At 40.0% G+C, this 17,813-nt stretch overlaps 1 protein-coding gene across 1 annotated transcript; it reads right to left on the reverse strand.

Moving 5' to 3' along the window:
* Nucleotides 1-961: 961 nt before the first annotated feature.
* hook2 (hook microtubule-tethering protein 2) lies at nucleotides 962-16,094 on the reverse strand. Its single transcript, XM_054606895.1, has 22 exons — nucleotides 15,908-16,094; nucleotides 14,923-15,005; nucleotides 14,191-14,263; nucleotides 13,973-14,023; nucleotides 13,748-13,880; nucleotides 13,297-13,364; nucleotides 12,904-12,969; nucleotides 12,669-12,749; nucleotides 9,951-10,117; nucleotides 9,425-9,565; nucleotides 8,224-8,425; nucleotides 7,977-8,087; nucleotides 7,074-7,161; nucleotides 6,591-6,657; nucleotides 6,088-6,225; nucleotides 4,823-4,910; nucleotides 4,284-4,318; nucleotides 4,120-4,202; nucleotides 3,911-4,014; nucleotides 3,246-3,353; nucleotides 3,088-3,159; nucleotides 962-2,851 (listed from the first exon to the last, which is right to left on the reverse strand). The coding sequence occupies exons 1-22, from the start codon at nucleotides 15,950-15,952 to the stop codon at nucleotides 2,723-2,725; spliced, it is 2,133 nt and encodes a 710-aa protein (XP_054462870.1). The 5' UTR covers nucleotides 15,953-16,094; the 3' UTR covers nucleotides 962-2,722.
* Nucleotides 16,095-17,813: the final 1,719 nt, after the last annotated feature.

Genomic DNA, 17,813 nt, shown 5'->3' on the forward strand with positions numbered 1-17,813 from the left:
CTCAGACATCCGGAGGATGGATGGATTACTTTTTATTTTATTTTTTATTCTACATACTGTACTGTCACTTTTTCATGACTTTTATCAACATTCTATACTATGACTTTTTTTCGACATAATATACTATGACTTTTTTTATTACTTTTTCCCTTTTTTTGAAATACAATACAACTTTTTTCACATTTTTAACGTCATACTATACTGCGACTTTTTTGACCTTTGACATACTATACTATGCCTTTTTTAAACTTTTTTCGGCATACTATACTATGATTTTTTTATGACTTTTCGACACACTATACCATTACTTTTTCACTTTTTTTTGACATACAATGCAACAACTTTTTTCACATTTTTCGACATACTATACTATGACTTTTTTCAACATACTACACTGACTTTCATGAATTTTATCGACATACTGTACTATGACTTTGTTTATGACTTTTATTCAACGTGCTATACTATGACGTTTTTTTTTTAACTTCTCATGACACTCTTATGACTTTAATGATTTCTTTTGACATACTATACTGGGGCTTATTTCGTCATTCATATACTATGAGTTTTTTCGACATACTATACTATGACTTATTAAGACATACTATGCTATGATTATATTAGACATACTTTACTATGATTTATTTTGACATACTATGAATTTGTTTATGAATTTTATTCGATATGCTATACTACGACTTTTTTAAAAACTTTTTACGACTTACTATACAAGTCGTGATTTTTTCCACATACTATTCTATAATTTTTTTGTGAGTTTTTTTCTACATACTATACTATGATTTATTGCAACATACTATACTATGACTTTTTTTTGACATACTATACTAGGACTCTTTCTCTTACTTACTCTATTTTACTTCTGGATAAGTGTTTTTAAATGTTTAAGTAATTCCTTGCAAAGAAAACACCAGCCCCCCATTTCTTATCTTAAGATCCCATTTATTTGTAGTGCAAAAGTAGAACAGACAGTACTACAGATCTTTAACTTGCCTCAGATCCCTGTGAGAATTACACCATGCTATGATCTACTAGACCATTATATCATACAAACAAACACTGTCTAAAAGTTAACCCCTTCAAGCCATGCAAATGTGCAGTAAAGATAGTGACGTAACACCATAAATATCACCTCTAACAATGAAACATCAGTAGAAAATGTTTGAACATAACAGCAGGACTCTGGTCTGAGTAGTCCATAGCACAAACTTTCACGGGGACAAAGTACAAGTCACAAAACAGTAGCTCTGATATGGGACGGAATCAAATGACTACATCTGTTGAAAGGAATATTAACCAGTAGTGAACAAAGTCAGACGTAGTGTTGACACATGTGTCTATTACACCCACAACCTCAGACATCCTGTCAACAGAAAATAAAAGAGTTCCAGCATATTGACAAAACATTTCCTGTCGTTCAACTCCAGTCAAACTGTAAATGAGGTCTAGCAGTGGTAAACTGACATCAGCTTAGTCATTATAATTAGCATTAGTTATGGACACAAACACATCGTGTATTCCAGTCTTTGTGATGAAGTAGGAGGCCTTCAATTACCTATATTCACATCATTTCGGAGTCTAAAGTGGTGAGTGCAATTAGGTCTTACCCAAAACCAATACCCTGTTTTAAAATTTGGGAAAAAGATAGGGAATAATTAAAAAAAGTAATAATCCAATTCATATTTAGAGAACAATGTTAAATCATATGCAGGAGTCACAGAATAACCAGCCATATGACAATGAGCCTGCTGTGTGACGTGTTGATTAAGTAAAATATATTTGGACCAAATGAGAAGGGGAGAAGGGGGAACAACAAATCTCAAACTTCAGTCTCATCCATAGAGGGAGTGTCTTTAGTTTTCTGCGAGGAACTAAACAAACCCACTTATCTTGAAAAGTGCTTTGGTGTATCCAATTCTAATTATGAATATATCACATTGGAGAAATGTATTCAAGTGGATACAAAAGAGACACAAAGACTAAAGCCATTCACACACACACACACACACACACACACTCATGGGCTTTACATCTTTTCGAGGTCCGTCAAATTAAAACAAAAAAGTAAAACTCACTTCAAAACACATGGTCAAGACAACAAAGCTATAAGAAATTCGAAAACAAATGAACAAAACCAAGGAGATGTACTAACGGCTGAATGTAATAATCTGCTTTCATTCTATATATATATATCTTTATGTATTCTTTAGCACTTAAAGTACTAATTGTAAAACCCCTAACTCTCTCCCCTACCCCATTTGAACAGTAATCTAGACAAATCTAGTCCACATTCCATATTATTGTATAACCACAAAAAAATAGAGTTAAAACAGACCTTAAAGAAACAGTCCACAAGGCTAAAGAGGAAATTAAAAGTCACCTTAAAAAGGTGAGATAGCCTCTTTTTAGCACCTACAACTCGCTCTACTCCATTTATTTCAGTTTTTGTGAGTTAACTCTGAATCTACACAACATCAGAGTATCTCTCTCCTCCAGGGCTCCCAAGAGAAAATAATCATTCTCGTACCATTAAGAGCCAGCAGGGGGCAGCAGCAGCATGAAGAATACTCGCTGAGGTGCAGCGATCCAGTTTAAAAAAGGCAATAAGGCTAAAGATACAGGGAGTTCAGGAGAAGTCTACCGTAGATCACCTCATTCTCTCTGTGCTTCCTTTCAGCATGTGTGTTCTCCTGCCTGGACGTCATTATCTCGGATGGTGTCTTGTCAGGCCTCTCCTGGCGTTGGTGGACTGTCTCTGCTGGGCGAGGAAGGACATGGCCTGGTTAGAGGGACCAAGCCGCTCGCCAGACACTTTCTGATGCCACGCCATCCCCTGAGAAGGAGAAAAGACAAAAGGAAGAGTGAAGAATGTGGCTGTGAAAAACAATGACGAAAGTAAGGACTTGAGTCTCGTGCAAATCATCTCTCTGCAGTAAAAATCCTTGATTGGCCTCAAATCTCTTTTATGATTTTCATGAATTTTTATTCAACAGAGAAAGAAAACACATGAAAACCAGAAAATCCCTTCAGGCTTTCTACATGTTTTTATTCATTTGTACACTCACTTACCATGTTGTACCATGCAGTAATGATGAGTTTCTCCTCCTGGTCATGCCTGGCTCTGCTCTTCTCATAGTCATGCTGCCCAACAGATCATCATGCATTAGTGAGATTTAACTAGCCAGAGTGACCTACTTTGTCTCTTTACGTCAAAAAAAGATTCATACCTCCAGGTGCTTGATTTTTTTTTCCTTCTCTGTCAGCTGGTTCTTCAGTGCCTGAACGTCAGGAGTCGCAGGCACCGGCTGCTGCTTTGGATCCAGGGTTTTGATTACCTGCACACATTAAGGACATTTTTTAGAAGATTACCCCACTGACTCAGTATGCACTCTAGAAGAAAAAAAAGGGAGTAAAATCAATTAAGTATCACCTGAGAAATTGTAATTTTCTATTCCACACAATATTCTTCCGTGCCAAAAATCTGGCTCCTACATTAACCATAAAGCCAAAAGCACCTGAATCCACTATCCAACTGTCTGCAGTCAAGTTGTATTATGGTTAATGTATGTTCCAGCTCATGTAGTCTGGAGTAGAGACAAGCAGCGAGTTATAAAGGTCTGGTGAGCTCACTTCTTTGTAACTCCACACCCCACCATTTTTTCTCCATTGTCAGACTTCAAGTCTTCAGACCAAATAAACACTGACTCGAGTGACATCACTTGAGTCAAAATCATGAGACTTCACACAGACTTCAGTATTCCCCAAAACCTGTAATTTGATGTGGGAAATCGTTGGCGTCTCCCTTTATTTAACCAGTGAAAAAAATACCCCTACATTGTATTATTTTAGAGCCATATGTTGAGGACAACATGTTCCATCTAGGTGGACTGACCGTTCTCGCCTTCTCCACATAACGCTTGTACCGCTCCTCCATCTGCTTCATGTCCTCATCCTTCTTCCGCAGGCTCTCCTGGAGTTCGTCTATCTTCTTTGCCACTGAGAGGGGGAAAGATAAAGAAGGTGTAAGGAAGAGAAGAGGAGCTCAAAAAGGCAGCAACTGAAGGAATTGGAAACATTGGGCAGAAAGCAGAAATTACTCACTGTTGCTGTCCATTTTGGGCTCTAAGTCATCGATGACCTCTCTTTTCTTTTGGAGATCCGAGTGAGCTTCATGGAGCTTCTCCCTGCAATGATTACAAGAGTGTGCAAGTTCACTTTTGTTTGGGACCCGCATGGATGAATAATCTGTAAGAAGCAGTACTTACAAATGCTCCTCAAGCTTTTTCTGCAGTAAGGAGGACTTCATGGAAAAAGAGAAAAACGCATTAAACTCTAAACTAACATACAAGGCTTACTTAAAAAACACACAAACACACATATATACACTGCAAAAAGTCAAGCTGAGAGTTAAATCATGGGCCAGTTGGACAAAGGGCGGGCCGTACTTACAATGGCCTGATTTTGGCAGAGTTGATCGATGGGTGCAGGCACAGAGAGACAGGCAGAGAAGGAGCAGGAGTTAACAGTGAATCACCACAGCAAACATGGGTTGAATACCAACAAAAACACATCTCAAAGTAGAATAAACACTGCAGTCAACAGACAAGGGTTTCAAACAGTCATCTATTCAATATACTTAATGTCCCATGCATCTAGTTGATCAGGTCCATACGGAAAAAAATGTTTTCACATGCGCACTGTGTCTCAATACTCTGTTAATGTGATTGTAAGAAACTACTGTTTGATTTTAGGGGAGTTGTAACAAAAGCGGGCACATGAGAAAGAAGAAGCTCTCCCGACTCACGTCCTCCGTGTTGCTGTCCTGCTCATGGAGCGCCTTCTGGAGCTGCTCGATCTGAGAACGCAGCTCTAAGATCTGCTGCTGGTTTAACCTTGGAAACAAACGGGGACAATAAAAAAATGTTAGGAGCAGAAAGAGCCCAAAAAAAATCCAAATGAAAGATAAATATGAATGCTTGGTCAGAAAAAGAAGCCAAAACGAGGCTTAAAATTGGGAAATTTTGTCAAAAACATTTTATTCTGCATGTCTCTTTAAAATCTCGCACCAAATAAAATGTTTGAATTAACCAGATCCTGAACAAAACATTAAAATTCTGAGCTCCTCAGCGCAACTAGGAAGTCATGATTGACTCGCCTGAGACATTCATGTGACAAAAATCGGTGCAACTTTGGCTGAACTGCAGGCCACTGAACACAGAGCATTGAGTAAAGGACAGGAGAGGTCTGAAGTAGAGGTTGTAAATGTGATTGTTCAAAATATATAGCAGGTAGAGCCTCCATTTTTCTAACATTGGTAACACTTGAAGACACTTTGAAACATGTTGGATATATAGATTCCAATGTATGCCAATTTTTGTAAAATAAATTATCAAAGAAACTCAACTTGCGTTTTTGTCTTTTTTATGATTTATGGCATAATAACGCTGTTATATTGCACAAAGACATTTTTGAGTTATCTCTACTTCAAGCTCTGGTTGTGCTGTTCCCAGAGAGGAACGGTGTGTACTGTAGGTGGAAGATGTATGCAAAGTATAATGAGGATCTGTGTGCATCGTTAGAGGCAGTATTCATCCATTCCCCCAAGTATGGAGGCCCCGCCATTCACTGCTATTGCTCTACTGAGCATGCTCACTCCACTCCTCTCCTCCTGTTGCTGAGGATGCTTCCCACACCCTGGGCCTGGTGTTGCATGGACACAAACACACAAACACACACACAGTCCACCCACATGTCCACATGTCCACAGGCATATACACAGGCATATACACAGGCACGCACACAGACACACACGCACACACACACACACGCACACACACGCACACACACGACAATCTGGCTTTCTGCTGTCTGTCCTCCAGTCCAGCCCACACAGCTCAGTTGAGCACACAGTCCAGAGGGTGAGTTGACATTTAGGCAGATATCACTCCTACCATCAGCCAAACAACCAGCTTTATGTCCAGGAACACACAGTATGGTGACCTAGAAGGGGAATGATTGCTTAACACAACCACAAATTATTACTTAACCTAACCCCCTTCCCTCCCTCACCTGTTCTGAGTTTCCAGGACGTTCTTGCTGCGCTGAGCCTCCTCCAGCTCAGCCTGCACCTCCACTAGTTTCTGCCTGTAGGTCTCCTCCTGGACACACAGCATCTTGTTTTCGCTCTGCAGACGCACCACCGTCTCCCTGTCCGAGGAAAAGAACGACGAGAAGCAAGGGGGGATAAAAGTTGAGGGTGAGGGAAAAAATTAAGTGAAAGGGACAGATGAAATGTGGCAGAGAATAAGGTCTGCTGAGTCTGCCACGCCTTTTTCTAACAACACCCGGGCCAAATGTGAAGCGCTGGCATGTGTTGCTATTTCAGGGGGCCAACTGCGCCTCAGACTACAGACTATGAATATAGGGCACGAGTGAGCGACTGATAGTGACACTGATGTAATGCCTTTTAAGGGTTCAGAAGGAAAATCCACTCTGTTACGCTTTGATGCATGAACACGTGAACCCCCACCACCCATGTGTATAAACACACAGATAAAGCATAACAGACATACTTGAGCTCGGTAGGCATGATCTCTGCAGCAAGGTTTCCAACTGTGACACCACTGTCACACAAGACTCCTGCAGAGAGAGAAAAAGAAAACAAGGGATTAAATGTCTGTTTAACAATCTACATTACATACTCAAACATAGGAAGCGGCTTCAGTTACTTGTCAGAAGGGGCCGACGGTAAGGAACAGTGGTGAAAATATTCTAAATATAGCGTACACTCAAACTGATGCTTTTTAGGTGGCTTAAGAGACATTTTGCTGGTCCATGGCAGTACACTCCATTTTTCCTATTTCTAAAAACTCCAAAATCTAAGTAATACACTGACCATGGACGAGTACCTCATACAACCACACTTCAAAAATATCTGTACTATCTCATTAACATTTAAACATGCTTTTCTATGAAAAGTGGATTTTTACTTTTGATTATTTTACCATCTTGTAGTTCAGTTGTTTGTTTCCGAATTGAGTGCAGTCACAACTCACCAGATTCACTGAGACATCTCTGTTGGACTTGTGCACACCTGAGTTCGTCGTTTGTCTCCCGAAGTGTGTCTCTTTCAGAGATCAGACGCTGAAGAACGAAGCACAACAGAACATCTGAGCATAATTTCAGACTGCTTTAGTTTGTGTGTCAAAAGAATTATTGAGCCAGCCGAATCTATACATTTAAGAAAGTATGAAACTGCGATGTGTGGAATGGAAAATTTAAACAAAACAAAGCAAGATGGCGCCCAGGTAGTTTAATGGTTAAGGTGCGTACCACATAACCACAAAGACCGTGGTTTGATTCCTGGTTGTGGAATAAGGCGCTGTGGCAAGAACATGAAAACTGACTCAGTCATTTTACATTCAGACTATAAGGGCAGTATTTGGGGAAAATCTAAATTACATTACCGCATGACCTTCAAAAAACCCTAAGAGCGTTGAGTTTCTTTTTTCTAGGCTAACAACACCACCTTGAAGTAGTACAAAGTAAATGTACACTCAGTGTTAGTACAGTATGTATTTCTTGATCACTCCCACGAGTAACCGAGGACATTATTCACTCCTGTCAGTTTGCAGAAGGTGCTAGAATTGACACAGGACGTGGGAGTCCACTGAAGAATACTATGATATTTGCCTGGCAACAGTTCCTCCTGCAGGGATGTGTGCGTCCTGCAATTGTCACAACAAATGTTGATCCACAAAGGACTGCCATCGCTGAAATAAAAAACTATATCACGACACGTAACGTGGTCTGCTTTTAGAGTGTGGCAGTGAATTCCGACAGATGTACCACACTGATAAAGAAAGATATAAAAAAAACCTGTAAAAGCATTTTATAAGAGCTCATTCATTCCCCACCACAATTTAACTTTTATTTCACGACAACGCTCGCCAACTCACTTCTTTCTCTTTCAGCAGAGCGTCATACTTGTCGTGAAGGTTCTTGTACTCAAACTGCCATTTCTCAGCTTTCATGGCCTCTGCAGAGTGCTTGGTGTGAAGCTCGTGAGCCTGCAAGTAGGAGAGGACAGCATTAGTCTGTGTTGGCGAGGGGCTCTCTATAAAAACTGCAAGGTTTTCCAAACATGTGCAGAAAGCAGACTGTTTAACATCACGCAGGAACTAACATCACCCCCCCACAGCTTGCCTGTCTCTTGTAGTTGTCCAGCTGACCGCGGACAGCGTTGGCCCTGCGCAGCTCCTCCTCCAGCTCGCAGGTGCGTTGCATGTATACCGTGTTGCGCTCCTCCAGGAGGCGCACCTGTCTCCGCAGGTCCCCCAGATCCTCCAGCTTCCTCTTGTAAGTCTCCACAAGCGATTCGAGCTGGTTCACCCGGTCAGACGAGTGCCTGGGGGGGAGAGAAGAGAGGGACCGTGTGGGAGGCGTCAAGTACCAGCTCAGAAATAGGACTTTTTAGTTAAAACACAATACACCCGCATGCATGTGTGCTTAAGTACTGAAAAATCAACAACTCTGACGCAGGCCAGTGTCAATGCATGAAATTCATATTATCAACACAGATGTCATAGAGGAGCTGAATGGACGTCTGTGTGTGGGCAGTGTGGGAGTTGTTTCTGTGAGTGTAAATTGATAATAGATGAACTACTGCTTAAAAGGGAAGGCTGGTGTTGTTTCTGCATTCTTGAAATCCCTTGAAAAGATCAACACCATCAATGTGTCAGTTTGTCTTTCTCAATACTTTTCTACTTCGTTCTTTTTTCTGCTAGGGAGTATTTATGATGCCAAAACAATGTATGCGACTGAAAATACACTTTTACCACAGTTCATGGTATTAAAAAGGAACATCTTGCTGAGTTTAACAGTGAATCGCATCGTTACGTTTTTTTATTATTTTTGGACAACAATGGAGCTCTATCGCACAGAGAAGGAAGCTACAGTAGGCTACGGCGGCACAGACGCTACTTCTTCATGGGATCAATCACTGTTGGCTTTGATCTTTTCATGGGATTTATTGATGATAACAAAAATGTAGACTATCCCCAGACCTACACATTTAAAAGACAAGAGACACATTTTCAGTCAAAGCACGCTGGTAAATCGTCAGCTCAATAAAGGACTGTTTTATTGAAGTTTTAGTTGTCTTATTAACTTCAATTCCAGAGGTTGACCAAATATTTCCTCAACAATTATTGTCAGCAAATATTTACAATATATTTCACATTTTCACGTAGGGAGACAGAAAACCCTTCAGTGTCCATGTTCAATGCCTGCCAAGCGTGACTTACTGTAGTTTGGCTGAGTCCAAACTTAGGTTAGCTTGTGAGAAGGCCTGCACAATTTATCTCGACTTGCCGTGATTTTGTAAGAATGCTACGTCCTGTCTCACCTGAGAATGTCCATCTCGTCTTTGAGGGCCTGGGCCTCCTGCGCCAGGCTGGTCAGCTCCTCGTTCCGTAGCTGCAGGTCGATCACTTCACGCTCCAGTAGCTCTCCCCGCACACGCATGTCATCTCTGCTGTTCTCCAGTCTGAGATATAGATATATATATATGAATGACACCAGAGCAGTTGTTTGTGTTACCGAGTAAACTGAATGGGCTCATTGTGAGATATCAAATGGGGCAATATGACTCAGCAACAGCATTTGCATGTGTACATGATGTAAATTTTGTTAATGCTGAAAAGTCTCCAGCTACATTTCCTAAAAGTTGAGGAAATTATGTGATTGTAAAAATATCTATTGTGTAAAAGCCTGATGATGCATTAAACACTAGATGGAAACCCTTGGCTGTCTTCCTCAGCAGCTCTAACACTATGTGTGTGTGTGTGTGTGTGTGTGTGTGTGTGTGTGTGTGTGTGTGTGTGTGTGTGTGTGTGTGTGTGTGTGTGTGTGTGTGTGTACTCTGTCTGTACCTGTAGTTCTCCTCCTGAAGCTGCTCCATCTGACTCTGCAGCAGCAGCAGCTTCTTGCCAGTGATGGCAGTGGTGGAGGCGTCCACAGAGTCGCAGCTGCTCAGCTTCTCCTTCAGAGAGCGTGTCTCTGCCTGTAGGGACGATTTCTCCTCCAGAGCCGCCGACAACTGGGGCGGAAGAAAGAAGCACAGAGGCAGACATCGTAAAAGCTGTTGTAGAAACCGGGAGATAAGGTAATGGACTGATGAGACAGGAGGGATGAAGGTGCAACAAAGTAAAGACAAATATACAGCCGTACAAAAGGGAGGGAGAAAGATAGGAGATAGAGGATGCATCAGAAAGGCCTTCAACAGTGATTTAAAGAAAACAATATCAAGAATGCTGACATGAGCAACTGGCATCTTTTCTGAGAATAAACACGACAAAAGCCAAAGTACTGGCACACGACAGATCCAAAGAAGGAAAAAAACAATACACAGCGACAAACTCACCACTTTTCATGCTCAGACGACCTCGAACACATGCTTTGTTCTCATTTCACATGCTCAAGTCGACAAGAGCTAGTTAGTCAGCTGATTGGCGACGTTCTCAGGCAGATGGAACTTTCTCAATAGTGAGGTTGTTAGAAGTACCCTCAGGGTTAAAAACCAGATTCTCATGATTTAAACAGATGAATATGTACAGCTCAGTGAGGGCCAGTAATGATATTGGTTAAACTGTTATAGTTCAGGGGGTAGAAAATGTACTATTTTTCAAGGAGTTATATAATGTTTATGTTTGAGTCAGGCTGAACTGAAGTTATGGTTAGACAAGCTGGCATTCCGATAAAATAAAAAAATAAAAAAAAAGGGGGGAGCGTGCACTTACCTGCTGGACATCTTTCCAGTTTGAATACAGCAAAACCCTACACTGAACTTTAAGGACAGATTGTATGCTTTAGCACAGGACCAGTAACAGTAAATAGCTTCCAAAACAACACAAATGACTAATCCCTAATGCGTGGGCTTAGTAAGTAAACAAACAGGTGGGCTGAGAGCAGTACAAATTATTGTTGGCTACTGCTCCATCCCAAGGCAATGTGTCAGTTTTATCTTGATGTTATGCAACTATTGACTAAAATGTATCTTTGAAATGCACAAAATTAGTCCCCTTTCAGTCAGTGGTGCAAAAACAAGCTGTGGGAACACAAACAAAGTATATGGCAGAATAATCAATAAGGGTCAGAGCAACAACTAAAAGAAAAAGCTGCAGGCGCATACATTCAACAACATGCTGCCACAGCACAGCAACACTCGGCCTCAAACGGATCTGAAGGTCAGGTACATCCAAAGATTATATTAGGGTTGGATGCAATGGAGAAAGTATCACAACATATTTTACCAAAACCTTCCAATCATCAGTAAATCATGTGGATATAACGACAAAGAGGGTAATGCAAATAGCTGCAACATTCTAGTAAGTTCAGAAAAGTACATCACTTTACTGTAATGCAGCCTTAAAAAACAGGAAAAAAGACAACACAAACGCCATATTACAATACAACAATATCCAGTCTGATATCAGAATATATTAACCATATCAATATAATGGCCATCCCTCAGTGAAATGGTTGTATATTGCTCCAAAACCACAAAATGGCTTGACTTTTAAGATAACGGCTTTGTTAGGCAAATGAAAATGAAAGAAACCCAAGCACCAATACGCCATCTTAAAGTTAGAATCCTTGATATTTTGATGAAATCGATTCCTGTTCTGATACTATTTATGCTCTTCTGTTTTTCAGCATCAGCCATTTGATGTACTTATATTCAGGAGATACCTTTCTACATACTAGTTATAATAGTGAGCTGTGGAGTCCACCATTCCCACACTGGGTTGAAACTGGCTGCCTACATTTAAGGCATTCACAGGGATATGATGCAACATGTAATTCAGCACTATCGTTTGCATCTCATTGAAGAAGAAACCAGAGTCAAATTCCTTGTCTAGGTTTCATAAATTGTCTGGATTGTACCCATATGCGGTTCACACCTCACTGTGGCTGGTCGGGTCAAAATGCCAGCAAGGTATGATCTCGAAGCGTACAGCCTTGACAGTTAATTTTCCTGGCATGATCGGATGACAAAAGTCCCATTGAAGAGACAAGTGTAACGACAGCCAGAGCTATATTAAGTTACTGTTAATGCTTACTGCTGTTGTTTCACAGTAGGAGTTCAACCCATGAAACACAGGACAACTTTTATTGTGACGCAATCACAGGAAATGCAGTGTAGTTGTCACAGAGGTTCTGCTGACAGCGACTGTTGTCTACAACACAAGACAACTGAATTTCTGGGCGTTTTTTGGTAGGCGACAGTCTGCACACCTCCAAATCCTCATCAAGGTCACCAAATTGACTTTGCCCTGCTGAGGCATGAAATCATATGGCGGTTCCTCAAAGTATGATGGAAAAAGACGAATTATTGACCGATTTCTTTTCTAAACCCATTTTAGTTTGTTTGACTGCACTGTAAATATATACACCAGTTTCCGCTCGGTATTATATTTCTGTTAAAGGACTAGAATTCTGGATCCTGTAGTATTAAAATGCACTTGATGTAACCATCAGTAACCGAGGGCATCACCAAATGAAACAGGACCAAAGTCTTAAGGATTCTAACTTTAAGGTCTCGGGAAAAGATTGCCAAGTAATACATAAACGCCTTTTGGTGTACCAACCTGATGTTCCAGGTCTTGACAGCGCTGGCTCAGGTCCAACTTCTCGTCTGCCTCTTCACTTAGAAAATAATACTTCCTGGACTGCGAACACAGAACCAACAGAACATGAAGACAGACACGGTGGGAGGGCGTTAACATTAATGAAAGAGTGAGGCAAAACACAAAAGAAGGATGTAACTGATCAGCTGCGTGAAGGAAAAAAAAAAGAAAAAAAAGAAAGGGTTGCAAGGTTCACCTGGTAGTCGAAGTCTCCATAGGTCTCTGGGCTTCCTGGTTCCGATGAAGGCTCCTTTGATAAGAGCTAAAACAAAGCGGTCACAACAAAGTCAATGAAAGATTACGCGAAAAAACACCCATTCCCAAAAGCAGTTTTATTGGGTTTTCTGAAAAACTTTGTTTAGTAAAACCTGGAACAGTTTTTTTTTTTACCCACGTTCAACATTTCCAGCCATATGGGTGCCAATGAAACACTAAACATATGCTTGAAATACCTCAGAGTAGGGTTTCTGGGACTCTGTTCAGTCTCATGCTTATCCGGATTTCTTTGATTGTGAATTTACCGTGACTAAGAGCTGGGATTAATGCAAAGCAGAGAAAAACCAAGGGGATAAGCGAGAGGCGCACTCACCTCCTGAATGGCTGTCATCACAACATGCTGGACAGATTCCTCAAGTGTCATTATCTGCTGGATTTGCTCTGTGTTTAGGAGAAGACAACAGAGAGCCGTGAAGGTGCAGCCAAATGCGGATTATCACAAATACTCTCCTTATAAAAAAAAAAAAAGAAAACAGCACTGCGTTTATCAGTATTTTCAGAGATCCAGTGCTCATCAACCTGATGTTTAAATAAACAAATGATCAGTTTCTTTTTTCTGAATTATAATTTGTAATATGGTCTTTAGCGTGGGGGGGGGAAAAAAGCATGTGGTCAGTTTATCAACTTGTGATGATCAGGCCATGACTGATATAAAGCAAGAACCATGTGATTTGAGTTAATCCTGTGTTTAATTTTTACAGATGGCTGCATTTAAAAATCGCTTTTCTTTCTTTTTTCCCCCATTTTTACAGCAAACACTTTACCTTGTTTCTTCTCACAACTGACAGCACAGCCCAATACGAGCTGCACCAGCTTGCCCAGTTCAGTGACATCTCCCAACTCTCCTATAAGATTCACGTCTGGCATGTGCTGATCCGATACCTGGTGACCGAGCACCTGTTCATGGAAGGTAGGGTGAGGATTAGGATTCAGTGAATTTAAAAAGTGTACTAAAAGTGCCAAAGTTAGTAAAAAAAACAAAAACTTACATCATGATAATATTCCAGCATGCTCTTAAGAATCTTTTTTAAGTTGCTGACCTGAAAGAACCATAAAGATCAGTCACAATAGCAAAAAAGAAAATCAGAGCGACAATCTTGATCCTCATTTTAATGAGGAAAAGGAAGTAAAAATAATAGACCAGACATCTTTATCCTTCTAGGTTGCTGTAAGGTATTCTGTCACATCCTGCTGTTTCACAAATTACCTTGAGGCGCCAGTTGGCCCCGCTCTCCTCCTTGATCCTGCCTAGCCACGTCTCATTAAACCAAGAGGGGTCTCTGTTAATGAGAGCACAAGAGAACTCCAGTGACGATAAGGACGACACATCACTGGACATGAAGATTCGCAGAAGGCCACAGGGCAATGAGGCCATGTGCTTCTGTTCCGCTAAGCACGATGACATTTAAGTAGAAAAATCACATGTCAGAAGGAAACCCACGAGATGCGAAGATCTCGCGAGATGGTCGAGGTAAGACATTGACCTTGAATAGTAAATAAAGGTCGTCGGGCAGCGAGTCCCGCAAAAGCTTTCGCACATTTTAGCAACCGGTGGGTAACCATCAAGACACAACATGGAGAATTGGGTTAAAAGTTTAACTGACATTAAAATAAAAAGAACATTTGCTTTGATTCATAATTAGTAATGTAGTTATGGTCATCAGGTCTGGAGAGGTCTTATTTTTGTGTAGACCAAGGTTTTAATAAAGCTGACCTCACAAATCCACAGTTTCTTTAAACAGTTTACATTTTGCATAGATAAGGGCCTTGTGCAATTCAAAGGGCAATTTAGTGCAAATCACACAGATAAGCAAATATCAGTGAGAAAGCGCTGAATGAATTCCTACCAGCCATTTCTCCCAAGTTACTTTCATGCACTTTGATTAATTTTAAATACTACAACTACTTATTGAGATATATATATATAAAATGTGCTTACATTCTGTGCAGCACGTGTCCAATGGCCACTCCACTTGTCAGGTCCTGCTTGCTGTTGCATGACGGCACCTGAAATGTCTGTATCTGAAAATGAAGATATTAAGAATTACTGCAGTAACACTGTGAAGCTGCCTATACATTTGATGCATTGGCCATATTCCATTCACCGTTAATCCAATTCTACAACAGATAAAACATTCATCGAGTGAATGTGGGTTTAATATTTTGGTGTGTGTAAAAACTTCCACAAACATAAACTCTCGGCCATTGTTGTAAATAATAAGTAGGTACATTCGTCTTTTGTGCAAAAAAACCCCCAACATGTCACCAAAAAGTGACATGCAGCACAAATATTACAGTGGCCTAGATATTAAAAAACTGTCAACTAATGCAGGTATAAATAAAAAAAAAAGAAGGGATTTTGACTAAACCCATTTAGTCTTTCTTTACACTACTTATATGACAGATGCTAAGAAGTTAGATGGGATTACAGTCCTACATAGCAGGCTATTAATATAAACTGTGAGTCTTAGTTTAGTCCTATAATGGCCTCTGTGTGGAAATGTGCCAAACAGGTGGGTTTCCCCTGGTCTTGAGAAGTTACTATATTATTATTATTATTATTATAATGCTAACATTACTGCATAAGTCTCTCAGCTTACACTAAGCTGTTTTGGTTTGTTTTTCTGTCAGTCAACGTTGCAGTCAGTTTGGTGCAGATAACAAGCTAAAACAGACCAAGAGCCAACTTCCAATGTGTTAACCTAGCTAGTTAGCTTGGCTAGCTAGCTAGAGTTAGCTTCTGAACTCAACTTCTCCAGCTGACAACTGCTTGTGCGTAGACCTACGTGGTCAACAAAACAGCTATCTATCCATTAACCGAGGCCTTCACTTACTAAAGTAACTATATATGTCCTCCTGCATTGCTAACACCTGCTGTCACCTGTTAGCATCGCTAGGAAACCTCGCTAACATTAAAAACTTACCCAGGTTAACAGTGAATCACACAAGTCTGCTTTGTCCAGACTCATCGTGCTGATGAACCCAGCTTAGAGAGGCGATGGAGATTTGGCCCTCAAGACTATTTTCTTCCCCCGAAGTTTGTTACTCTCTCCTTGGACTTTCCACGTCAGTCATTGTTCAGCCATGGCCTCTTGCTGCTCCTACCCCCTTCGCGTTTCAGGTCCAGTTGTCCAAGCGGGCTTCCGTATTAAGAGCGTTCTCATGGAAACGGATTGTGTTGTGAGTATGAAATTATAATAACGGAGGTAATAATAGCCTATTAAACTCTCATAATCCCGCTATCTTGAATGCTGGCGACCCATAATAAAGTTCATGAATTTGATTTAATTTATTCACAAAATTCAAAACCTCATTGATATGAACAAATCTTTATTTTGAGTATTCTGGCCAAGATAGGTGACATTGACAATGGGGTAAAGATAAATATGAAACAGATTACACAAATATATTCATCCCTTTAAAATCAGAATTAAAGAAAAACTGCGACTGTAAAATCAGGAATAACATTTCTAATTATTATTATATTCCTTTATTGATCCCCATGGGGGAAATTCAAGTGTTGCAGCAGCTCAACTACACAGACACAGACAATAAATACACATACTATACAACTACACAGACAATAAATACACATACTATACAACTACACAGACAATAAATACACAACTACACAGACAATAAATACACATACTATACAACTACACAGACAATAAATACACATACTATACAACTACACAGACAATAAATACACATACTATACAACTACACAGACAATAAATACACATACTATACAACTACACAGACAATAAATACACCTACACAGACAATAAATACACATACTATACAACTACACAGACAATAAATACACATACTATACAACTACACAGACAATAAATACACATACTATACAACTACACAGACAATAAATACACATACTATACAACTACACAGACAATAAATACACATACTATACAACTACACAGACACAGACAATAAATACACATACTATACAACTACACAGACACAGACAATAAATACACATACTATACAACAAAATAAAGATAGAATAAGAATAGGATAATGTACAGTAATTCACCTTAATATCCACCAAAAGCGCACATAAAAGCAACCCCTGCGCCATCTAAAACCATAGACAAGACCAATCTGAAACTATATTTCCTCATGTGACTAATAATTAAAAATGCCCCCTAAATATCAGCAGTCAGCAGTGAGAGGTACAAGTGAATTCTTTAGAGAAGACTAAGTGAAAATACATCAAAACAGTCGGTAAAGGGAGACATTTGATTATTTCCTACAAATAATTAAATGCCATCTTTTCACCTAGTAAAAAGAAGGAACAGTAATTCTAAGCTGCTATTCAGATTCGTATTTGTTTAATGAAGAAAATCCATATTCTCATTGAATATATCAGTTGGAGACTGTTTTCTTTTTGCTATACTTAAAGTTCCTTAAAGCACCACTGGATGGCTCTAGTTGACAAATAGCCATAGAAGAACAGCTTGGCACACAACTGGCTGCTCCCAGGCTCACTGCTCATGACAGATGTTTTTCGTAAAATCTTAAATCATGTTCTCTAAGTAGCCAAAATGTGAGTTTTAAGATCAATATAAATCAATTCTTTGGTTTAATTGGCATTTTTTTTTATCAATTCAGGAACACTAGGCTGTCCTGATCATTATCAAAAGACCTCCAGAGTGGGAATGTACTGACCAGTTCACACTGTTTTGTGATTAAACACAGCATGGAAAAAACTTTAGCAGGTTTGTGTCAGAACCCTCGCTCTCGTATTATTAACATGATGTCACACGTACTCCCTTACCCTGGCTATCTGCACTGCTCCCTGTACAC

Source organism: Anoplopoma fimbria, chromosome 11 (assembly GCF_027596085.1).
Source record: "Anoplopoma fimbria isolate UVic2021 breed Golden Eagle Sablefish chromosome 11, Afim_UVic_2022, whole genome shotgun sequence".
In the NCBI taxonomy this organism is placed as follows: domain Eukaryota; kingdom Metazoa; phylum Chordata; class Actinopteri; order Perciformes; family Anoplopomatidae; genus Anoplopoma; species Anoplopoma fimbria.

Coding starts and splice junctions, on each gene's coding strand:
- hook2 (XM_054606895.1), bottom strand. CDS start 15,952: ATGAGTCTGGACAAAGCAGACTTGTGTGATTCACTGTTAACCTGG. Junction 13,881..13,972: donor TGCTGGAATATTATCATGAT/GTAAGTTTTTGT, acceptor TTCCATGAACAG/GTGCTCGGTCACCAGGTATC. Junction 3,354..3,910: donor ATGTGGAGAAGGCGAGAACG/GTCAGTCCACCT, acceptor TAATGTGTGCAG/GTAATCAAAACCCTGGATCC.